Raw genomic sequence first — 25024 nt, forward strand, 5'->3', positions numbered from 1 at the left:
GGAAATGTAATAACATGGTGCATTGTGTAATAACAATTCTAAAGCATAAGTTTGTTCATTGTATTTTATTTTACTGAAAAGTATTTGTAAAAGCTAGGCCTATTATTAGTATCACTGTATTAGCCTAGTAGCAGTACTTAGCAATTACTATCAGTACACTAGTCAAAGGTTGCATTAACAGAGAATATTCTAGAAATTCCATGTTATTACATTTCCTAGAGAATAACAAAGTTGCAAGTGCATTTTGTAATAATCTTCTCAAAATGTAATAACTTATCACATAACGCGGCAAAATTTATTACAAAATGCGGCTTTATTACAAAATGAAATGAAAAAGTGAGTACATTTTGGACGTTTATTACAAAATGCGGCTCAACACGCCCGATGACAGAAGCCTTTTCTTTATGTCCCGAGATGTTTTCTGTAATAAATCGCATTTTCGTAGAAGCTCCACAACTCACTAATTCAGCTTGTTTCAAAAAAAAAAAAAAAAACGTCGAAGCGTTTGTCGGCAAACCGACTTGAATTATTTCCACAGGAAGCTGAAACCTTCCCGCTTCGCTGACTGTACGTTTTAGTTCGGAAGGGAGTTGTTAGCAAAATCCATGATAACGTAATGTTCATTTTCAGAGGCAGCGAACGGTATCGTTTGCTTGGAAAGCGACATCTCGACGCCACACGGACTTCAGGGTGTATTTGTTTTCCTCCCGGCAGGCGCGGCGGCCCCGTCAGCAGCTTCTCGTCCGGCCGATCGGGCCGCCGCAACCTCAATCTGGACGGCGCCTCCGTCGACCTCTCGGACGACGACGCCGACAGCCGCACCGGCGACTACAACGAGACGCAAGCCAACGCCGAATAAACGACGGCCCCGTCCCACCCTTTGCTTTCCCCCCCCACACACCCGCTCTCCACTCCCCACCCCACACACCACCGACCGGGACAGAAGACCGGAGCGGGACGCTTCTCGGTCCAAGCGGAGCGCTTTTTTTCGGCAGGGAAACTCCACCGCCCTCCCCCGACGTGCTCCAGGCGAACGGACATACTGTATACACCTCTCCGGTAAACCGCTAGTCCCGGCGTCCCCGACACCCTCCTCCCATCAGGCCTGAATTTTGCTCAGCTTCCATTCATTTTATTTTTTGTCGACCAACAATGCATTCTGTAGGTACAAAGTGCTTTTAATCCACAGGAGGACAGCGGAATGTGGGGCTATGCGGTTGTTTCTCTCACTCTGACGGCGTTACAGATGTTTTAAGTTACCCATTCCCGCCCCCCGTTCCACCCTCTTTCCAGTTCTCATCCCCGTAAAGCTAAAGCCCTTCTCCTGTTGGGTCCCGACTGGAACAAACCGCAGCAACGGCTAACATCTCGGGAATAGAAAAAAAAAAAAAAAAAAAAAACGTACAGGGACTCTAAATCATATTTACTGTGAAGAAGAAGAAGAAGAAGAAGAAGAAAACAAAAGTTGTTTTATTTCTGTTGCTTCTTCTCAACCCTTTTATTATAACTGGAGTTTTAAACCGAGGTTCAGCCACTGAGAACAAGAGCAGGGAGGGTTTTGTATGTTTTGCCCTGAAAAATACATCCGAGACGCAAACGATGCTGGAAAACAAATGGAAACGCAGTGTATTTTAAACTGGAAATATTAAGGCAAATTTTTGAAAAAAGTTACTGGAAGCACTACGGTGATATTTTGGCTTTTGTATTTCATATGACACTAAAGTGGCAGCCGCAAGAATGCGGTTTGATCAGGAAGTCACTACATTTTACCTTCTGCTTTGGGTCCCATGTTGCTCATAATGTACGATGAAACAAGTCCTGAAATTCAAATGGGAGGTTGTGACCCAATGATTCCTAGAGAATGTGTTTGTGCAACATGAACCAAGTTTGTTTTGCCGTTACCTCTTATTTTATATTTTATTTTGTTTTCTTGCCATGTACAACAGCAATCTCACCTAAACACGGGTTTATTTTTTTTCCCCCCCAATTACAAAAAAAAAAAATTCAACAGATGGTACTAGAATTAACCCAGATGTGAATGAATGAATCTTTTGAGACACTTTGAAATTCCAGTGTTTTCCTCTCAAAGGTCACCTGGTCTTCCTCCTTCAGACTCCTGAATATATGAAGAAGATGGACCTACCGGGACCGCTTGGATTGTGTGACATAAAAAAAAAAAAAAAGACTGCATGAAGCACTTGTATTTGCAAGTCACTTGCTTCTCTTCCACCCTCTCCATTCCTTAGAAATTCCGCCGAAAGTATTTTAGCACTCCGAACGAAGGCTCTGCTTGAAGCACAGCAGCCGAAGGACCACTGGTGTGGTTAAAAAAAAAAAAACCTGTTTGTAAGACAGTGGTCGGTGGAAGAACCCTCCCGACTTTCAAAACTTAACAGTATGTTTCTTTAAAAGTGCCTTAGACACTAAATAAGAACATAAAGTGGACAAGGATTTCGTTAATAACATGAACTCGACAGATCCAAACCGGTACAAAGAGAAGATGTGATACACTTACTCTTTAATTTTTTTTTTTTCTTGTGCATTTTGCTGTGCTTCATATCATATCTGACGTGTACTTCTATTGTTCATTATCAGCTCCTAGCTACAAGTGTTTGGTTCTAAGTCAGTATTACACGATTGTTGAAAGCCGCGCGAGAACCAAACTTCCCAAAATAAAGATGTTCTCCCCTCTAACCATTCTGACGTTATTTTTGGAGCTGACGCTTAGGATTTCATTTGGTTGGAAGCTTTAACATCCACAGGTAGTTACTACTCATTTGTCTTTTTATTATTACTCATCTGGCTGTTGACAACCAGGCATTTTACTGCAAAATACCCCCATTGTTATTTCTTGTATACCGATATTTCTAGACAGTAATATGTTTGTTTTTGTAAACAAAACAAAAAAAATAAATAAAGAATTCATTGTAGCTGTGACACTGCTCCGGTTGGTTTGTGAGGCCTCGTCCACCTTGCTAATTTTACGGAGGGTATTTTTCCTCGCGTTAAGATGTATCCTGCTGTTTACGTTTCAGTGTACGGGTACAAAACTAACGGAGTAACACAGACTTTCTAAAACGCCAGCGCTGGCTGGCTGAGCCAATGTCTATATTTTTTAACAGGAATTGTAACTCTACCAATAGCATTTACTTCGGACTTTAACAAGTCAATTTGTGAATAAAAACAATCGGAAATTATCGGAAAGAATTCTCAAAAAAAACTGAGCGCTGAGGATATCTGGCTATTAAAAAAAAAAAAAATCAGATATCAAGTTAAATATCATTTTATTATTTAGTTTTTTCCAGGCCACCCTTTAATATTTTCCTCACTGTGTAGGAGCTGATGGGCTGGAGGAAAGCACAGAATTTCTATTTGTTAGTGATGAAGTATAACAAGAGAGAAAGAGCAGACGCACACAGGATCACCGCAGTCATTATGAAAACCAACTTGTTTTTAATTTCTTATTTGACACACAAAAATAATCTACAAAAGACCAAATTAAGTAACCACGAAATGTCAATTGTTTTTAATCCTCCCACACGGTTTATGTCACCCGCTGCTCCGGTCACATGACTTCACGATGACATCTCCCGACACTTGTTGACACTCATTGGTTTTACATTTTGGGTCAAATGTAAAAAGAATCACGCTTCGACTGGCGCACCCCATCCAAGAGAGCTACGGAACAATCTTTGGCATCGTTCTCGGTGCGGCCGGCCACTCACTCGTACACAACGGGGGAATTAGGTGGAGGATCGGGGGGGGGTCTAGTCAGGAGGCCAGCGAGAGAGACTCAAGGAAGAACAGTTTCTTGTTAACAGAGGTATTCAATGGAGGGAAGGAATCTCTAAGACCGGGGTCCGGGGGGGTCGGGGGGGTCTACAAACATTCACACCTCCAGAAATGCACTGACAAGTTGAGTAGAAGTTGAAAGCCAAGCAACGACTTGCACTTTTGCATTGAGCGTTATACAGTCCTGCATAGATCTTTTTCATACTTTTTTTTCAATACAAACTAAGGCGTTGTGTTATATTAAGTTGGTTTGAGTCAATAAGCAGAGAAAGTAAATAGAAAAAAAAAAAATCTTGAAAAAAAAAAATCTTGAAAACAAAAAAAAAAAAAATCTTGAAAAAAAAAAAAAAAAAAGGAAATTCAAGTAGGCTACAATCTCGACGTTTCTCCCCTCTCTCACAGGGGGCGCCTCTCCGGAGCCCAAAACAATTTCAAGCCTTTTTTTTTTTTTTTTGTTTGTTTGTTTGTTGTTTTCCCAGAAAAGGTCCAGTGTGATTAAACAGCACCAAAACACACTGAGCGAGAGAGGGCCCTCGGGCTTAGACTCCTCATTGTGAAATGGGGGGGAAATACCCATTCATACAGAATTATCTGGAAAGAGATTAACAGTATATTGTGTTTCTTTTTCTGTACATACACATTCAGCTCAACCTCTTGGAACACGCACACACACACCAACATGTTTTTGTCCCTGTGTAAATTACAAATAATTTATCAATATCGATTTAAGCTACTACTTAACAGTCATTAGTGGGAGCAGAGGTGACCAACAATAAAATTCTACGGACACGACGATTCCCACATCTGAGACAAAAGACAGAAAAATAAAAATTACTCAATCTATTTTTCTTTTTTTCTTTTTTTCTTTTTTGTACTGAAAGAACAGAGTCCTGTTACTCCACATCTGCTTAAATACAAATTATATTACGTAGCGTCGCGCTACTCTCATCTGTACCACTGCCTCGCTCACACTCACTCCACAGTGATCAAGGTCGGTCATATGTAAACATGTTGACGAGAAAAAAAAAAAAAAAAAAAAAAGGAAAAAAGAAAAAGTGTTCTCATCATCCGCAACCTCTTGTTCTCAATACCCGATTAATTAGAAAATACAGTTCGGCTAATTCTTCAGTGACGATTCTGCTTTAGGTCCGTTTTAAAAGAAGCACTGGAGTCCTGCCCCCTCATACCACATCTCCATGTCAAGTCAGTCAAGGTGAAGATTCCTATTGGTGGGCGCGTCCGGGACGCCGTGGCGTCAGCCTCCCCGCGCAGTTATTGGTCAGTGGGATTTCCTCTTCACGTCTCCACCCTGGCTTTGGTTCGCATCTGCCCGAGAGAAAATGCAAGACCCGTGACTTACCGTGCCATTAATACGGTTTAACTGCCGTCCTAATTCAGCCGCGTCGGCATTTACGGACACTTATTGATCGGGTGACCTCGATGAAAGTGAGGATATCCGGACGGGTTCGACTAAAGAAGGAAAACGCCGCAAAAGTCCCGGATCGGCTGAGCGACAATTGGGGAAAATGACGAGTAGAAAATCCATTGACCCTCGTGCGATCTTAAAATTGCGTTTACTCCCCTCTTTGTACCCTAGTGGTGTACAGCCCACATGGAAACATAAACAAAAAAAGAAGTATGGCTTTTTCTAATTATGGGGTCTCTTTAGGAAAAGTCATAAGATTTTAAGCTGGAAAAAAATAGGTTAAGGTGTTTTTTCTACAGCTAAACATGGTAGTGGGTCACTTTTGACCCGCAAGACAACACAAGGGTTAAAATCTACTCATTTTAAGTACGATTTGAATTCGGGTCTGGTGGATTCCAAACTTCACATAAATCGCGGGGGAAAATTCCTCGAGTAAATAAACTACGAAGAAAAAGACTCGCGATATAATCTCAATCAGAAATGTAGGGAAAGTCTGCTAAATAACCCCCCAAAATTTGGAAAAGGCTTAAAAACGTCAATACGTTTTCCCCAAATTCAGCCCAAAACAAAGTAAAATAGAAAACAGAATTCAATTCATCAGTTCATTTAATCATTTAACCCTTGTGTTGTCTTGCGGGTCAAAAGTGACCCACTACCATGTTTAGCTGTAGAAAAAACACCTTAACCTATTTTTTTCCAGCTTGAAATTTCATGACTTTTCCTAAAGAGACCCCATAATTAGAAAAAGCCATACTTCTTTTTTTTGTTTATGTTTCCATGTGGGCTGCACACCACTATGGGTCATTTTTGACCCGTAGGACACAATTCTAAGATCGCACGAGGGTTAAAGATAAATTCTCTGCTCAACAGCACGTGAAATCGGCGTAAGGAAAAGGCTATTACGAAAGAGAAATAAATGACGGCAAGAATTCGGTTGCATTCTTTCAACCGGACGCTTCTATTCACACTTTGTTTCCCCTCAACGAAGGCTTTAACTTGTACGGTCCAGCTGCCGCTCCCAGATGCTTAAAGCCCAGGTGTGTTTCCTGTGCGTTGACTGACGCCAAACTTCCCGAGCGAACGGGGGCGGCGCAGGTGACGACAAAGACGGATGGGGAGGGTCGGACAGGACGACGAGAACGGATTACCTGAGAAAGCAAGCTGCAAGTGAGGAGGTAGGGCAGCCTGCGACCCTGACTGGAGACTCTTATACAGATCTGAGGAGAGACGGAGGGAGGGGATGGACAGATGAGGACGACGACGTCGACAAAAAGGTATGATTATGGACGAGGAGGAGGGGGCGGAAGTAAAGTAGGAGCGCGAAAAGGTGGAGAGACGGATCCGAACGAAGGGGGGGGGAAAAAAAAACAAAATGAGAACATATAAAGTGTGTATCGAAACGTGTTAGTGACATGCACACACACACACACACACACAAAAAACATGTAAACTGCTACTTCATCAAGCAGAAGGGAGTTCAATGCGGCCGGACCGGTTAGAGGCAGATACACGTGTGGGAAAATTTAACTGAAAACTAATTCTTCAATTTTTAAATGGTAATTATAAATTGTAGTATTGTCTTTCAGAGGGAGATGTTTTTTTTTAAGGGGATAAGAACAACTTTATTTATCCCGAAGGAAATTGTTGTGCCAGAGTTTCAAGTAAAATATATCAAGAATAACTAATAGTAGGAAATTGTATAAACACTATTAAAAAAAAAGGGGGGGGTAAAAAATACAAATAAAACTATAAAGTGTCTAAGTAACAAGTCAAGGCTAAAAAGGTCTTCAGTACAAAGAAGAACTTTGTTTTTTTTTTTTTTAATTGAATTTTTAAATGGTAATTACAAATTGTAGTACAGTATTGTCTTTTAGAGGGAGATGTTTTTTTTTAAGGATAAGAACAACTTTATTTATCCCGAAGGAAATTGTTGTGCCAGAGTTTCAAGTAAAATATATCAAGAATAACTAATAGTAGGAAATTGTATAAACACTATTAAAAAAAAAGGGGGGTGGGGTAAAAAATACAAATAAAACTATAAAGTGTCTAAGTAACAAGTCAAGGCTATAAAGGTCTTAAGTACAAAGAAGAACTTTGTTTTTTTTTTTTTAAATTGAATTTTTAAATGGTAATTACAAATTGTAGCACAGTATTGTCTTTCAGAGGGAGATGGTTTTTTTTAAGGATAAGAACAACTTTATTTATCCCAAAGGAAATTGTTGGGCCAGAGTTTCAAGTAAAATACATCAATAATAACTAATAGTCGGAAATTGTATAAACAGTATAAAAAAAAAATATTTACAAATAAAATACATTTATTATTTACAAATAAAATACATTTTATTGTATTTCATATTTTTATACAAATAAAAATAAAAAATACAAATAAAACTATAAAGTGTCTAAGTAACAAGTCAAGGCTATAAAGGTCTTAAGTACAAAGAAGAACTTTGTTTTTGTTTTTTTTTTAAATTGAAAAAATAACTAAGTAAAGCCAAACACCGGAGTACTGAGCAGGAGATTTGGACACTTTGGGGGAAACAATTTTTACGGCTTGGAATTTGGTTCGATGTTTTGTTTCTAATTAAATCGATCCAAACTGAGGAAAAACACACCTCGGGTTGGGCGAAGTTAAAAAAGTGTTCGAATGACATTGTTTGGTCTTGCGCACCCTCTGGAGGCAGCACACACACCTCGGCAGGAGTCCCAGCAGCCGGGCAACATCTTTGCTCTCCCGCTGACATATTTTCAAAGGAGGCCGCGAAAAAAAAAGAGATAAAACTGATATACTCTTGTTTTTTTTTGGGTTTGTTTTGTTTTCTTCAAGAGCCTCCCTTCATTTTGATATCGTAATTACCGCTTTTGCCAGACATTAACAAAATATTAACAAGAACATCAGCATGAAATAACACCCCGAAAAATACTAGAGTATCCGGATTTTTTTTAATTTTTTTTAGATGTTTTCAACTGGCTAGGATTGTGTGAAAATAGACTGAAATTGTGTGGAAGCCTTGTTTTGTAAAAAAACATCTAAGTGAAAGGAGGTCCCTTCCATCGCTGGGACTGTGATGCTGAAATCAAACATTTCATTTTTCCGCTTTCAGAGAGATTTCAGCACGAGGAAAAACATTGTTTTAAAGCTTCGGACTCGCTTTCATCCGCTCGATTGCTATTTTCGATGATGATGATGATGATTCGGGCGTCGGAATAAGTTGTTTTTTTTTTTCTTCAGAACCCCGGAGGAAGTCTCCGGCGTACCAGAACTGGATTTTTTCCCAATCGAACTGGAAATGTTTTGGTGAAATATGTGTGTTAAACCTCTGCGCAGTACTTCAGTACAGTGATTTTTTTTTTTTTTCCCCCCAGTTTAGAAAGATGCAAAATTAAATATTACGTTTTATCCTTCCTTCCAACATACTCACCCATTAGGTCACTCTGTGCTAGGGGGTATCCTGAGTTGGAGCTGGAGGAGGAGCCCATGCCGGCGGCCCCCGGCGCTCCAGGAGGGCTGAAATTGAGCAACGGCGGGAACTGGAAGGGCAGCGACACGGGCACCAAACCCCCCAACATCCCAAATCCTAGAGGAAGAGCGGAGGAGGTGCCCAGAATAGGGGTGCCTGCTGTTGACACCTGCAGCGGGGGGAAAAACAAGAGACGCGCGGTCGGTTTTGGCTTTTCGTCGGCACCTTTCGCTTTGAGGCGTTCCCGCACCTTTGAGAGGTGTGACGTTGTGGAGGACGTGGCCAAAGTTCCTGAAGCCGCCCAACCGTTCCCCGCCTTGGAGTTCTGGTTGGCCCCCGCTATAACCCTCTGCCTCTGCCCGTGATTGGCCGAGGCGGAAGACAGGGTGGTTTTGTCTGAGAGGCTGCAGGAGGCGGCGGCGGCGGCGGCGGCGGCGGCGACCCCCCCCTTGCTGTTGCTGTTGGAGCCGTTGCCGCTGTTGCTCATGGTCGACGGAGACTTCTGAGCTCCGGCGAAGCCGCAAGCCCCCTGCGTCGGCTTCACCTGCACGCCGCCCGACACGCTGAACGGCGGGCGGAAGGTTTTGGGGGTTTTGGGCGAGTACTGGTGCTGCTGCTGCTGCTGCTGCTGACCGGGGATCATCTGATGGGGGAGCGGGTGCGACGGCGAGGACGACGGCGAGGGGGAAGAAGACGGGGGCGGCGTCGGCGCCGGGGGGCGCGGGGTCAGCTTTATGATGGGCGAGGAGTTGCTGCTGTGGGGGGACTTGGTGAGGGTGGCCTGCATGGGCGTGATGAAGTTGGGCTGGGAGTGGTGGGTGTGAGATTTGCTTTGCGGGGAGTGTGTGGTTTGAGAGGTGGGGGACGGCGAGGAGGAAACCGGAGAGGGAGGGCAGAAGGACTGCAGGCCCGGGTGGGAGGTAGAGTTGGAACGGGATTGGGAGGAAGGGGAAGAAGAAGGGTTGACGCCGCCGCCGCCGTTGCTGCTGCCGCCGCCGCCGCCGCCGCCGCCGCCGGATTTGGCGGCGCTCTTCGCCGGCCCCTGGGGGGCTCCCATCGTTCCCAGAATCCCCGCCGGGGTGACGAAGCCCTTCTGATGGGGGGGCAACAGAGGAGACGCGGTGGAGGGAGGGCGTTGCTTCGGAGGCGACGGGGAAGGGTGCGGGCGCATCTTGCCGCTCCCGCCCATTATGGAGCTCGGCCTGTGATTCGACGTCGCCATGGTAACGTGTCTCTGATTCTGGGTTTGGCTCAGAGCGGCCGATCCCTTGATCAAGCCGTAGGAGCCGTCGGCGGTCCTGGAGGCCAGCGACAGGCCGGCGGCCTGCACGCGCACCATGGAGGACGCGGCGGGAGACGAGGAAGAGGAGGTAGAAGAGGAGCTCGGTTGCATCGTCGTCGTCGGCGGGTTCCCGGCGGCCGTCATCACTTTAGACAGGGAATGTTGCTGCGTCGCGGATGTGACCAAAGCGGGGAGCTGAGAGGCAGACGGGTAGTGGGGGGCGACCGGGGGAGGAGAGGAGGTCGGGATTTGTAAAGGCGGAGGCGACAGGGGGCTGTCGGAGGGGCCGATGCCCTTGGACGCGTTGCTGAGGAGGGCCAGAGCGTGGGAGATGGAGTCCAGGGAGGGAGCGGTCAGGTCCTCGTCCAGAGAGTCCGACAGGCAGATGGGCTCTGACGGGGAGGAGGGGGGAGGCTGGCGGTTTGAGGTCGGCGCGGATGTGGAAGTGGACAGAGACGACGCGGAGGTCACGCTGACGGGGGGTTTGTGGATCCACAGGCCCTCCTAAAGAAAGAACCAGACGAAAGGATTTACAAGAGAGGGGTTCCATGATACGCGGAGACGCTGAAAAAATGGCGAGATATACACCGCTCCAAAAAATAGAGGGATTATTTTTAAAACAGAAAATAGTTCTGCTTTTAATTGTAACACTTAAATATTCACCTGGGACCTTATCAGTCATAGTTGATGGAAGACTTAAATGGCCAAATAAAGAAAAGAAAATGTCAAAAATGCTACTTTTACCGGAAATTAACATTCATACACCGAATTAAACATGCTGGAAATAAATTAAAAGACAAAAGTTTTGACATATACACTGCTCAAAAAAATAGGGGGATTATTTTTAAAACAGAAAATAGTTCTGCTTTTAATTGTAACACTTAAATATTCACCTGGGACCTTATCAGTCATAGTTGATGGAAGACTTAAATGGCCAAATAAAGAAAAGAAAATGTCAAAAATGCTACTTTTACCGGAAATTAACATTCATACACCGAATTAAACATGCTGGAAATAATTAGTAAATTAAAAGACAAAAGTTTTGACATATACACTGCTCAAAAAAATAGAGGGATTATTTTTAAACAGAAAATAGTTCTGCTTTTAATTGTAACACTTAAATATTCACCTGGGACCTTATCAGTCATAGTTGATGGAAGACTTAAATGGCCAAATAAAGAAAAGAAAATGTCAAAAATGCTACTTTTACCGGAAATTAACATTCATACACCGAATTAAACATGCTGGAAATAAATTAAAAGACAAAAGTTTTGACATATACACTGCTCCAAAAAATAAAGGGAACACTTAAAAAACACATCCTAGATCTAAATGAATGAAATATTCTTATGAAATACTTTGCTCTTTACACAGTTGAATGTGCTGACAACAAAATCACACAAAAACGATCAATGGAAATCAATTGTATCAACCCATGGAGGTCTGGATTAGGAATCACACTCAAAATTAAAGTGTAAAAACAAACTCCAGGCTGATCCAACTTTGATGTAATGTCCTTAAAACAAGTCAAAATGAATCCGTGTTGCTTCCTGAGTGGACACTATGATTTCACACAAGTGTGATTGACTTGGAGTTACATTGTGTTGTTCAAGTGTTCCCTTTATTTATTTTGAGCGGTATATTTTGAGCTTTTTTTCGGTTTGAAGAAGGGGATTCTGTCCTCGGGCAGCGTCAAAATACGACACAAGAAGCCGAGATGTATTAACGACGACAGGAGACAGTTTCTTGCATTCTTAAATTCATGACGTAATGACATTAGACGGAAAAAAAAAGGGAGAGACGCCTTTCCGAGCCGTCGCTCACCTTGGCTTTGGCCTTGGGTCCGGGCACCATTCTCCTCTTGACTCTGTGCAGAGAAACGGCGGTAAACATTTAGCCTTTTTTTTTTTTTTTTGATTGACATTCTGCACTCAACCTCTATTGCAGAGCCAAAAAAGCAGAAGAAGTATGTGAGGTAAATACTTACAGGTTTCCAGTGAGGTGACCGTGAACAGCAAGACTCTCCTTGAACAGAATCCTGAGGAGAGGAGACAGTGTTAGTGCTGGAGGACGAGGAAAGCCGGATTAAAGTCCGGTTACATTTCTCACGCAATTCTTCACGCTTTTTTTTTTTTTTTTTTTTTTAATAACACCGCTTACTGCAGTCATGAGAACATTGCTATCGTGGAACGAGAATTATCCAGCTATATCTAATAAATCACGACAGATCTGAGATAATAAGGGGAGAAAAAGATCGGGCTCCTGAGAGAAAGGCTTATTTCTCAACTTTCCTTTTTTTTTTTTTCTATTTCAGGCGGTGATCTTTGTTAGAGGTTCAAGAACCAGTTTGAGTATCAAGGTTTTAGAAAAATATACCAAATCTGGAAATTCTAAACTTACCAAAAAAAAAGTTACAAATTGATAGACTTATACAGGATCAGCCGCTTGTTATGGTAAAACAAGCAGAACCAAAAAATAGGGCACAGAAACATCGGCTTCGGGATTAACCCGGTGTTCGTTTAAGTGAAACTGAAAGTTTTGAAAAACAGCCCCCTTTTGAGCGTCTTAAGCGTTCCGTAAATCGAACCTAACGTTTTCCACATTGGATCGAATCGTCTTTTTCGATAAACGCGTGGAGCTTGTAATGGCTGTCTTTGCAAGTGCGCACTTTACATAAAAGTGTGGCCAGAAAATTGATCCTGTTCATTAATAGGAACTTAGCTGCGGCGGTAAAGCTGAATTAAACATTTAAAAAAAAAAAAAAAAAAAACAAGTGTTTTCATTTGTGGTAATTACTGGTCTACATTGATGTATGAAATGCATTAGTGTAAGATGATCACGGATTTACTGACTGCATAAATGGCAAACCTGATAAAACAAAGGTATCGGTCTCTGCTTGAGGAATTCTCAGTGATTTTCCTAACAGCGAGAAGGAATTCCTTCAACCTTAATTACATACAAGGCCTATATGAGGACACAGACACACACTAATACATGCACACACACACACACAGAAACAGACCTGGACTGCATCCAGCCCTTGGGCCATAGTGGTTTGACCTCATTCTCTAAGAAGGCCTTGAGGTAGTCCTCCACCGACAGAGAGCACTGGCTCTCCATCTCGTAGCAGCTCAGCTTCACTCGCACCAGGCTGCACAGCAGGTTCCTGTCCGGGCACAAACTGTTCAACACGACTTCGACTTTAAAATGGAAGTCAAGCTACCGGTGTAAAGTGCATGAAAACTGAGGACGCGAGGACGTGAAGGTGTTGCCTTTTCCCTCCGTGAAACGACGACGGTGAACGTATACAGCAAAAGGCGTACGAGCGAATGTCAACGAATCCATTTAAACCTACTCCGTGAAGGCTCTAAACATATTTTTTCCCGCTGTGGGTTTTAGGTGATAGAAACAAAGAGAGGGAGACAGAAAATAAGCAGAAAATAATCTCATCCTCATTTCAGGTCATATTTTCTCTCCTTCTCCGAAACTGTAGACGATCGATCTGAAACATTTAGTTATCAAGCAGGACAATGTCAGTGGAGATAAGCAGGAACTATAAAGACAAAAACTACAAATTGTCAGATCTTTTTTTCCAGGATTAAAGCTGGGGATTAAGATCGGCTACCAAATTATTTAGTAGAAGAATTAATAAAGTCAACTCTTATTTATACTTCCATCATATAAGTGGATTTGATGTTCCAGACTTAATGCAATTGCGGCAGCAAAAGCATTTGTAAGTTTTCTTATAACTGCGGGGCGGCGCAGTGGTTAGCGCTTCTCACGAGTAGACCTCTCCGTGTGGAGTTTGCATGTTGTCTACGTGAGTTTTCTCCGGGTTCTCCGGTTTCCTCCCACAGTCCAAAAATACGAAGCAGGTTAATTGGAAAAAAGTGGGAAAATTGCCCCGAATGAGTGAGTGAATGCTTCTATGTATGTATGTATGCTGTATTTTCCACACTATAAGGCGCATTGGATTATAAGGCGCACCTTCATTGAATGGCCTGTTTTAAAACTGTTTTCATATATAGGGCGCACTGCATTATAAGGCGCATAGAATAGCAGCTACAGTAGCGGCTGGGGTTGCGTTATGCATCCACTAGATGAAGCTGCGCTAAAGGGAATGTCAACAAAACAGTCAGATAGGTCAGTCAGTCAAACTTCATTGATAGAACACAAACAAACGTTTTGACAACTCCGTTCACTCCCAAAACAAGTCAGTGCTCTTACCGGTATTTGCGCCGCCTTCGTTGAAAACAATGTTTTGCCGACTCCGTTTGTCATAGTTCAAAGCGTTTCATAAAACGAAAGCACCGAGAAGGGCCGCCTCTAAATCCACCGATGTTCATGTCGCTAGCTAGCGCTCTTGCCTTCATTCGAATAGCGACTGTAGAGACGCTTCTACTTGCCGCTCTCTGTTCGACAACCCACTGTTCAGGTTTGTCCTCCAACTGTGGCCGTCTCGCTTTGTTCCCTCGGAAACTCTGTTTAGTCTTCTTTAGTCGTCGTAGGTCATCTTGTCGCTTCCTCCACTTCCGCACCATTGATTCATTTATGTTGAATTCTCTCCCTGCTGCTCCCGTATTCTACTACCCGGCTGATCGCCTTGAGTTTGAACTCTGCGTCGTAAGCGTGTCTCTTGAAAGGTGCCATTTTGGGGTTTTAATAACAAACACAAAGTGGTGTGGGACTGGAATTCCCCTATACCGTTTTTACCGCTGCTACTTCGGCGACGCCCCCTGACTACCGTAGCCGTAATGAACCGATATTGATCCATATATATGGCGCTTCGGAATAAAAGGCGCACTGTCGGTTTTTGAGAATAACCGGGATACAAATGAGAGTTCTTCTTTTAGCACATTTTTATACCGCCTCCCCGGTTTCCTCACCTGAGCTTATCGTCCCAAATGAACTTCTTCCGAGGTCCCATCACCCTTTTCCCAGGTTTCTCCTCATCCTCTTCCTCTGATCCGTTCTTATCACCCTCCTCTGACTGCTGCCTGCAAGAAGCAAGAAAAGGAGTTCAAACACAGAGTAAACATGCAATAAAATCAATAAATAATACACTGTCTCTAGAGTCTTATTGAATGTTGAAATTCTTAATTATGGTAGCAAAACTAGAGGACCGAGGTGCTGAAACTGAAATGGACCTTTGTTTGTTTGACGATTTCAGTAATGAACTTCGATAACTGCAAACAAAAGCCTTATTGTCACCACTGAAATAGGAAACATTTCCAAAATACCAGAATGAAAAGCACTCTTCCCCCCCCCCCCATTTTAAATCAGGGGGACCTCCTTACTTCGCGACCTTGGCCATACAGTCCATGTTGTATCTGGCTATCTGCTCCGGCATCACGCTGCACACCGCCAGCTTCAGCTTCAGAAGCGGCGTCCGCAACCTGTCATCCTGTAAAGAGAGAAAACAAAGAAAAGGAGCGAGGAAATAGATGGAGAGCGAGCGCAGAGCAGAGGAGGCAGGGAGCATTAGACGCACAACATAAAGGCGGAGGACAGAACAGGAAAATAAGGAGAGGGAAGTAGAGGAGATAAAAGTTCGCGGTGAGGGGCGGAATATGTTGATGTATTTTGTCAACAATGCTTCTTTAATGGTCCGTGAAAAAAAAAAAAAAGACATTTAGAGGCCTGTTCTCAGTGGCGGCCCTCGGTGAACTCGCACGCCTACGCCGAAAACCCTGCGCTCGACAACTGAAGCGGAGAAGTTGGCGACGAAAAAAAAGGCAGGAATAATGTGCAAACTAAAGGATCGGTATAGAAACTTTAGACTGCGGGAGCTGAAAGAAGCAGCTTAAGCGCCAGGGGACATCACACAGCTATAAGTAAACACCGCTTCCCTCATGTACTGTTATAAGCAGCTACTTTTTGTGTTCACAGATGAGCGGGTGTGGAGCCACGGGGGATCCTGAAGTCGTGGGTACTTGGGGAAGTAGCAGACACTTGAGAAAGACGGGCACTGACAATAACGTTTGAAATTTTGCAAAACAGGCGATTACTAGGTGAGACGCTCAAGACGACGAAACGCGCGCTTTTACGAATGAGGGAAAACGCGGATCGTTTCGCACCGGAATACTCTGTTTCACGCATCCTCGGATGAAAAGATGCGCGGCGGACGAGATTCAAAGGATATCGTTCCGCTATGCGGTTCTCTCGGTTCTGTCTGGATCTCACTCACCTGGATGTTGAGGCTGAGTTTCTTCAGCCGTTTGAGGAGGGCTTCTTTGTTACACGGCACAAACGCCTCCATGTGTGAGTAGATTTCTGAGCGCACCTGGGGAGGCTGCTCCTGGACCTGCAGCTCAATACTGACGGCGGAGAAAGAGAGTCAAGGTTGTGGAATACAGACGGGACAGAAGAGCAAAGTGGTGGTGGATGGCGGGTGGGGAAGGGAAGATGGTAGAAAAAAAAAACACAGACAGACACCCACGAGGCGGGGATGAAAATATGTCAAGTTTAAGGAGAAAGTGGTGGAAATAGTCAGCATGTCATTACATTAACGGAGACAATGAGAAAGGGAGAAAACAAAGCTCTTGACACGGGAGGGGCGTCGAGGGAAATTGCTGAAAATGAGCGATAAAGACTGAAAGGGAGAGGAGAGTGAGCTGGGATTTGCAGGATGGTGATTTAAAAGGTGTCCTACTCACTCTTGAAGAATATTATTCATGTCCAGTGTGAAAAATTTCTTCCTGCCCTCCTGATCGAACTGCCGCGAGGCCTGTGGAAGAGAAAGGGTTTGAGTCAGCATTCCGACACTGTTCCATACCAAACAAATTCATATCTCCGAGGACCCGGCACTGCTCCTCTTGCCTTGACAAGACTACTTTTGCAGGGCTCTCGCATTTAATGGCTTCGAGCAAATGCCTTTAGCTAATGCTCAATAACTAGCTGTATCCGTTGGCAGAGGCCAAAAATGACAGCGCTTCGACTCCTTCAGTCTTTTCATTTTCACCTCTCTATCCTTCAATTGCATCATCCTTCTCACTTCACTTTTTACAACATCTTGAAATAAAAAAAAAAAAAAAAAAAAAAAAAAAGGATTTCTCTGCCGCTGTTTCGGGTGGCTTTGGGATATAAAGTGTAGAATATAGGTGCTTTGTCGAAGGGCTCTAGTAATGCTCTCCCGTTTCGGCCAAATTAAAAACCAGTCGAGTCGAGCTGGGAAGCCATGCTGTTTACAGGACTTAACAATAAAACATTTTGAGACAGTCTGCTGTCTAATTGACGTCTGTTCAACCTGAGAAAAGAGGCTTTGCGGGTAATTGCAACCACCCACAAACGGACTCCGTCTGACTCACCGATCGCAGGTCCTCTATGCGTTTAATAAGAGGAGCAGGTAGTCCATCAGGCAGCGGAGGAGGAGAAAAAAGTCCACTGGAAGACCCCGGGCCTTGCCCTTGGCCTCCGCCTCCTCCTCCTCCTCCTCCTCCTCCTCCTCCTCCTCCTCCGGCTTTATTCGCTGGGACACCGACTCCCAGGATGCCATTTTCTCTGGCAGATGACACAGAATGGTGCTGGTCGGTGTCCAGCACACTGAAATCTAAGTCGCCTAAGAGATCCTGAAGCTCCTTCTCAGTGGCCGATCCCAGCAGCGACATCACGGCGGGGTCTGAGGAGAGGTCGGCCAGCGAGAGGTCGCTGGCGGCTGCGTTGCCTTGCGGTTGGGTGGGGTTTGAGGCTATTAGATGGTTTTTTGAGTCGGCTGATTGGGGCTTGGCGACGGCGCCGCCTGCCAGACCCAGGTGGGAGACATTGGGATTTAGTTTCCTCATCTCCTCCTTTTCCCGAGTGAAGCGACGGAGCATGGCGGCCAAATATAGAGAGTCCTTCATCAGCTTCTTCCTTTTCTTCTTCTCTGGTCGGTGGAGGTTGACAGCGGTCACTCTGTTGGAGAAGAAGACGCACAAAAGCAAAATGTAAATGTGTGTACTACACGTGTAAAAAGAAAAGTCAGACTGAACTGGAAATTAGTACATTTCATTTTTTGGGGGGGGGGGGGGGGGGGGGTTGACACACTGGCCCGGGACCGTAGTGTTTATTGTGTCATAGAGAAGCCTCTAAATACCAGGGCAAAATCAGTGAAAAATATTGAAAAAAGTCCTTTTAAATCTGGTATCAACAGAAGTATGCACTATGTTTTTCTCTGTTGGCATACAACTCTTGTCATCTATTGGACAAAAGTCAGCTCTGGTAGCTCTGAAAATTTCCCATGGAGGAAATACAAAATGCAAATTTCAGAGTATTTTCCTTTCAGTTGAATAACAGGAGCAGCACTTTTCAGCCAAGCAATACATTGATATTGAATATTATAGTGTGATTTGGATGCTATGGGATTTTTTTCATGTTGATACTTCTTTCTTTCTCTAATGTGCTCAGCTTATACACTTGATTTCCTCTAAAAAAAATGCAATGCATGGCATCTAAAAAGTAGCAGAACAGAACTTGCAGGAAGAAAAAAAAAAAAGCTTTAAATCGGGGAAGGTATCTGAAAAAACTGAATTCAAATACTAGACATTTCCCAGGTACCAGAAGTGGTGTACCTGAAATTGATTTTCAATACCCGAGCAAATTTTTTTCAGTCCACTTCGGCAAATTAGATTAATTTTTTTTTTTTTTACATTTTTCAAACACTAATTGCATCAGTCTTAGTCATGTTATGCTAGGGACCAACGTAAGATAATGCCCTGACACAATTCCCCAATTGTAGAAATAAACTCGACTTTGAACGACTCAATTTTGAACAAATGTCAAAATGCGTTTGGAAAGTACTCCATTAATTTTGAAATGAAATCTGACACAAATTTGTTTTTGTTGCTTATCACAGGTAAAGAAACAATTATAGCGCACTAATTTGATTAAATGCATTTATAATTTTTTGCACTATCTAGCTGATGCTGCTTAAGAAATAGCCCGTTCATCAGTTTCAATGCCTTTTTCAGTTGCAGCACTTTACTTGCTCTGAAAATCTGTTTCTTTCTGCATTTATGAGAGGCTAATTTTCAGCGAGCACCAGACAGAGGACGACACGCACGATTGAAAACAAAAGCTAGAGAATGAGTGAAACCGTGGCTACAACTGCCATTTTTCACTGGTACACGGAGGCGGCAACGGTTTCTGAAAAAGACGCCTCGGAAATGCGGGAAGATTATAAGGGATTAACCTGCAGTCTGCGTCGAAAGATCTGACACGCACACACTCACACATTCAGATATATAACATCATCAGTTTCATAATGGCACAATAGCTGCTGCTATTTTTGGAAGTTGTTTTCATGTAAGAGTATTTGGCCTATCTGAGCGTGGATAATGCGGCGTTTTCTAGAAGGTGGCTGGCTTGTCACAGCAACTAGGAGCAAGTCAGCGTCAGCATCCCTGCCTCACGATAAATGAATGAGAGAGTCTTCACAAAAGAGGGGATGCATAATGACACCTAGGGTGGCCGATTATTAGCGAGGTAAAGAGTAGACAAATGCGTCATCGCATATTCGCCGTCGGCAACGAATCCTCGGGTGTCCAAAAGCTGTCCTTTTATGCCCGGAAGCGAAACATGTTCATTTTCCAAATGGCATCTGTGTATCTTTGACATTTTATAATGTGGTGTGTTTTCAAGAGCCTGGCTTAATTGCTCTCTTGATGAAGTGGGAGGTTAAGAGTTAGACTGCTGCTGAGCAGATGTGTGGCCCCCTGACAAGAATGCAGAAAGAGACTTGGCAACAGGTTTACTTAGTTAGGCGTATGACCTGTTTGGTCTCTGTATTTATTTACATCTAAGAATTCCAAATACAAAAGAGGTTTAGTTTTGTTAATTGGCAAATGAAAAAATAAAGACAGCACACTTGCGCTACAGTGATACCCACCCTTGCTTCGGCACTTTGTTCTTCTTCAGGTTCTTCTCTTCCAGGTTGTTGGCCTCCTTCTTTTTCCTCTTTTTGATAACCTGCTCCATGTCTTCGTTCGGCTTCTGAAACACAAGCAGAGACGCCTGTCGGATTTAACGGATCTCGCTCTTCCACAGTTTGCATATTGGATGTCCTGTTTTCGTGCTCCTGTGTTATTAATGATTCCTGACCTGTCATCCACAATCTCTTCAAAAGACAAGACGCTGGACAATCTCAAAAGTGACACAGAAATAAATATGAAACACGTACATATTTGCCTCCATATTACCAATTACCATTGTCGTGTACAGTCTTAACCTTGTGCATTTTTAACATACATTTTAAAGCCACAACAACTTGGTTACACATAAAACATACAATGATTATCATTGACAATATATACTTGCCGCGGAAGATTTGTTTTTCAACGCTAAATTTCCTATAACAGGGAATCGTAAGGCATTTAATGTTTGGCTTCAGAGTCGACGTTTCTTGTTTTCTCTAACACTTCGGATACTTCACTTCAGTCTACCTACCAAGATCACTCTCTAATCTGATTGCAGGACTTCCAAGGTTCCCCATGTCTTTTCCAGAAACTATTTTCAAGGTCCTTTTCAGGACACTCTCAGTGACAACCTAGCTGCTGTGACGGGTGGGGATGCCGTCCAAAAGCCAATATATTTCTCTCTGAGGACATGCGGTAAAGTCTACCTTCATCTAGGTTATGTGGACTAAAATAGTAATCAGGTAAAAGAAATATATGTTGCAAAATACTGATAGAGAAATAGGTTTAAATGCATTTTTTAGAAAAAAAAACATAACGCTCTGGTTTTTTTGTTTTTTGTTTTCAAGAGTTTTGAAAAAAGAAAAAAAAAAAACAGGATAAATGTGTGATGTACATGTTCAGTCAGTCTCACCTTGTCCTCCTCTCCCTCAGAGTCTGAGGCAGCTCTGAACTGCAATGTGCCCGTGTTGATGTAAAATCCCCCCAGCTTTGTGGTCAGAGAGGCGGGCACCAGCTCATCATACTGAGGAAAAAAATAAAGTAATGGTTTCTTGCATGAGATTACAGGAGTGCAGTAAATAATAAATCCTCTTACACAACAAAATATAGATGCTGTCGCCCGATTTCAAAAACACATTGAATGTATAATAATGTTTTATTAACCCCTCACAGAGCAGCCCATGCCATGTATTACTGATGATCAGGGAAAATGAAAGACTTCTGCAGCAAAAATAAATACCGGTAAATCAAATATAAAAATATATATATATAAATAGATAAAAATCACTGAAAAAAACAATCTCTCCTGGCCAAAGATGATTCATTTTTATATAAGGGAGCACTTTGAAGCAGAATAGAAGGTCAAACAGGATTTAACAATATAAAAGTGAGGGGAAGACACAATCGTATCACATAAACAAACACCTGTCCTATAATAGTATAGGATCCATACAAATAGCATAAACGCCGATATTAAAATCAGTTACACTGATGTTCTATGAATGCCGAGAAGAAAATGGAAAAATGATACCATAATACCATGTGTGGATGACAACACAGCACACGGAAATAACACGGAAGATTTCAGATCGTACTGTGAAGCTGGTCGTAAGAGACAACAAATGTCTATCATTTTACCACCCACTGTGCCAAAACACAGATCTCGGGAATGAAATATTAAACTACGGAGGACTAATGTCCAGCTCACCCAAACGCACCGACATAATGGCCGGTACAACAGACGGCAAAGAACAGCAAAGCTTGGAGACGGGACAATATGGGATGTTTGAAAAGAGTCATTGTGAGATGTTGGATATGAATGAAGGGGTCTCCGAGATAAAATCTAAGAGGAAATGATGTGAAGGATACTTACGGCTTCTGAGTTGTCAATAAAGGGGTCGGACTCGTCGTACCCGAAGCCTATATCGATCAAATCTTGCATTCTGTCCTTCCTCTTCTTCCCTGTGTTGCCCTGGAAAATATAAGCAATTCCAATCCAGTGATAAGATTTTGACTTCAATGCAGTTTATTCTAATCCTTGTGTATAAAAAGATGGTCATAAGTTGAGAAAGGTTCCTCTGGTGACAATGTATTTGTCTGCTCCCTCTCTTCCGAAAACGCAAATACAACGCGGCACGGGAGAACCAAGGCTGAAGCACAGGCTGAACTTGTTTTTACTGCTTCAGTGTTATAAAAGATATACATCAGCCAGTGAATTAATAGAAGTACCGGAAATGTGTCTTGGCTGACAGAGGAGCTTTTTGTCCATGACAGATGTTGGATGTCAGAAACTGCTGACAAATCTACTTTTCAAACGCATCTCAGGACAATGCTTTCTATTTGGAAAACAAATACGAGCCTACATCATAAAAAAGATGTATTGAATGTACTCATATGATGAATGAGTGTAGGAAAATATTCCATGATTTATATTAGCCTTAAAAACCCATAATCACACATTTAAAAGACTGAATGAAATTGCCTGCTATGTATATTTACATGAAAACTCAAATCAGGAAAAAAAAAAAAAGCTTTACATACGCATGACATTTACATTCTCAATTGTAAGTGTTTCCCGATAGCTTAAATGTCTTCTAATGTTTACAAACTAGTAATATTGAAGTTACAAACACAGAAAAAGTGTTACATTTGCCTGTTTGGGAAAAACCTGAAAACAAATCAGATTTGAAAGGCCGGCATTGGGAAATCATTTGGACTTTATATGATCGGACAACACTCCAAGAGGAAGCTTAAAGAAACAACTCACATATTTATTCTCAAACTTCTTGGCCAGGGCCTCCACCTGGAGCCGTTCTCTCTCCTCATCATTGAAGGGGTCATTGGGATTGGTGACGGGAGTCAGACTTGGGGGTTTAGTCTTGACCTGGAACAAAGATTAGAAATGTTGATTTATCAAAGGGGGATATTGAACAGAATTGAATTTGAAACTCCGTTGGCTTCATTCTGCTGCAGGCAAGAGAATCCCACTCATTACAAACACAGATTTGAAATAACGAAAAAAAAAAAAAAAAAAAAACACGCATGTAAGAAATACTGGATCGCAGTGAGGTTTGCAAACTTTTCCCCACTCGTTTTAAAAACCTAACTCACGGCACTAACCGAATGATTTAAAAAAAAAAAAAAAAAAGTGCACAGAAGCAAAGTGTTTTGGATCCTGCAACTGACATTTGCCTCGCTTCCCAAGCTACGTCCTGATCCCTCCATCAGCAATGCTCTCTCATCGATCACCCGCAGCCACCGGGCCAAACTGCATGTGGCATTTCCAAGTGCTGTAATGGCTGTGTGACTGTTGCTGGGCAAGTCTGTGTGCTCGGGACACACAGGTAGCGGCAAGAGATAAGCTTTATCTCGTCATGTGCGAGGGGAAGAGGATGGTCCTCGCTTAAATGCTACGATCTGTCAGCTAGCTGCTGAAGTTGGAAAGCGTCGGCGGTACAAGTATCCAAAGCCGGGGTTGTCTTTTGTGTGGAGTCGCACTAATGGTCACTTTCAACCACGCTAGTCCACCGGAGGACAAGGTGCACTTCCCCCCCGTTGTTTAGCCAAGACAAGTCCACACAAACACTCGGAAAGAGCGATAAAATTCACTCCGGCTCCCGTGTCGTCCTACCCGGCTATGTTAGTTAACCTACCTGGTGATTCTGGATGAGTTCTCCGTAATTAAACTCGGCGGAGGAGCGATCGTCAGGCTCCGACAGGGACAGGTTCAGCCGCACCGTCGCCCTCTTCTCGGCTCCAACCTTGTCCCTTTCGCCGGTTTTGCCTAAACGACCGTTGCTGGCAGCACCTCCTGCTCCGGTCGCCGCCTCCACTTCCCCGGCTCTACCGAAGTTGAAGTCGGCCTCATCCTCCAGGCGCCGTTTCCTCGATTCCGCGGCTGCCCCAGCCGCGAAGGCCGAGAGGGTGACAAATTGCACTTTTCTCGGTTCGGCCATTTGGATGTGCTGCCCGCCTGCCTGAACCTCGCTCCGGACAGACAGCGACAGCGAGGAGAAGAGCTACTTCGCGAAAGTACTCCAAATTGGTGGCTTGAAGAAGGTTTCGCGGAGCCCCGACGGCTGCTCAGTGCCTACACGGATGTAAAGGCCTCCCCCGCACCATACAAAATGAATTCCAGGGGATGCGACGGTCGGGGAAAAGTTGTTTTTTCGGCCGCTACTTGCATCCTCAATCTGCTATGGGACCGAGACATTCACAGGAGCCATCTTGGGTTTCGGGAGTAAATAAAATATCAGAAGAGAGGGGTCGCTGCGCCTGCGCGCGCACACACACCGGAAGCACCGTGACTCGGGGGTGACGTCACGTCCAATCAGCGCTTGCCCCGACCCTAAACCCGCCCCTGTCACAACAGGCGATAATAACAACACCATCAGTACTATTATGACCTTTATAAAGTGACTGAGTGAAGGACAACCGGCGGGATACGCTGACCGCCTGGTGCTTGCGTGTCCAGACATGGATTCCGTGCTTCGTGTCCGTGGTCACGGCTCTCGTTACACGCATCCCATTGTCTGTTCAGGAAAATGCAGAACTGTGCACTTTTTCCCTACAATGACACTAGAACACACACCTCAACATGAGTCCTTGAAGGCCGCAGGATGACTGGTCGTCTCAGGGAGGAGGCCGGTGGTCTGACGTGGACCTGAGACCACCTGTTGACACATTAGGCGGTCTGCATAATCACACCAAACTGGTTTTGCATCTCTTTTGTGTTCCGTGTTTGCATGCAGGGGTGCGCTTCCATAGCAATGCTAGGCCCGTAAATGTGGATCGCGGGCGACAAATGTTTCAAAAAGGCAAAAGAAACATTTTTGACCTCTCTAACTTTTTAAGCTCACCTATTCTGTATGCGATCTGCTCACTTGACCCTGCCACACACAGAACTCCAAAAGGGAAGAATTAAAGCATTGGCGATGCCTTTGTTTTTGTTACACTGGGAAAACACCTCAAATAAGAGGCTAAAACACACAGCAGAGGCTCCAACCAGTAAATGGAGGTGAAGGCTTTCAACATTAGATTCACCATTTCTCATCTTAAGGACATCATGTAGAGGAACTTTGCTATTCCTTCTACATAAATCCTAAACGATATAATTTAAACCTTTATCCCAATGTGAATATATGCACTATATCAGCAATACAGTTTCACTGAC

At 43.5% G+C, this 25024-nt stretch overlaps 2 protein-coding genes across 3 annotated transcripts in view; one reads left to right on the plus strand and one right to left on the minus strand.

Moving 5' to 3' along the window:
• Positions 1 to 4151, plus strand: part of LOC147228083 (myosin-10) — a 69322-nt gene extending 65171 nt beyond the window's left edge. The window contains exon 44 of the mRNA XM_086156267.1: positions 715 to 4151. Within this exon, the coding sequence (XP_086012393.1) occupies positions 715 to 859 (145 nt within the window). The 3' untranslated portion in view covers positions 860 to 4151. The remainder of the gene's footprint in view (positions 1 to 714) is intronic.
• Positions 3437 to 24067, minus strand: LOC147228084 (uncharacterized). 2 transcript variants are annotated; one of them, XM_086156273.1, is made up of 17 exons: positions 23505 to 24067; positions 22619 to 22735; positions 21725 to 21823; positions 20765 to 20875; positions 19827 to 19930; positions 17269 to 17854; positions 16618 to 16688; positions 16149 to 16278; positions 15259 to 15365; positions 14848 to 14958; positions 12984 to 13127; positions 11949 to 11999; positions 11786 to 11828; positions 8930 to 10465; positions 8641 to 8848; positions 6367 to 6435; positions 3437 to 5118 (listed from the first exon to the last, which is right to left on the minus strand). In XM_086156273.1, the coding sequence occupies exons 1-17, from the start codon at positions 23805 to 23807 to the stop codon at positions 5072 to 5074; spliced, it is 3837 nt and encodes a 1278-aa protein (XP_086012399.1). In that variant the 5' UTR covers positions 23808 to 24067; the 3' UTR covers positions 3437 to 5071. The 2 variants fall into 2 exon arrangements, with proteins under 2 accessions (XP_086012399.1, XP_086012400.1); XM_086156274.1 differs by having other exon boundaries at positions 15259 to 15378; positions 16081 to 16278.
• Between the last annotated feature and the right edge of the window lie 957 nt (positions 24068 to 25024).

The sequence above is a fragment of the Fistularia commersonii genome, chromosome 12, assembly GCF_037954325.1.
Source record: "Fistularia commersonii isolate RoL2024-O1a breed Wild chromosome 12, RoL_Fcom_v1.0, whole genome shotgun sequence".
Taxonomy (NCBI): Eukaryota; Metazoa; Chordata; class Actinopteri; order Syngnathiformes; family Fistulariidae; genus Fistularia; species Fistularia commersonii.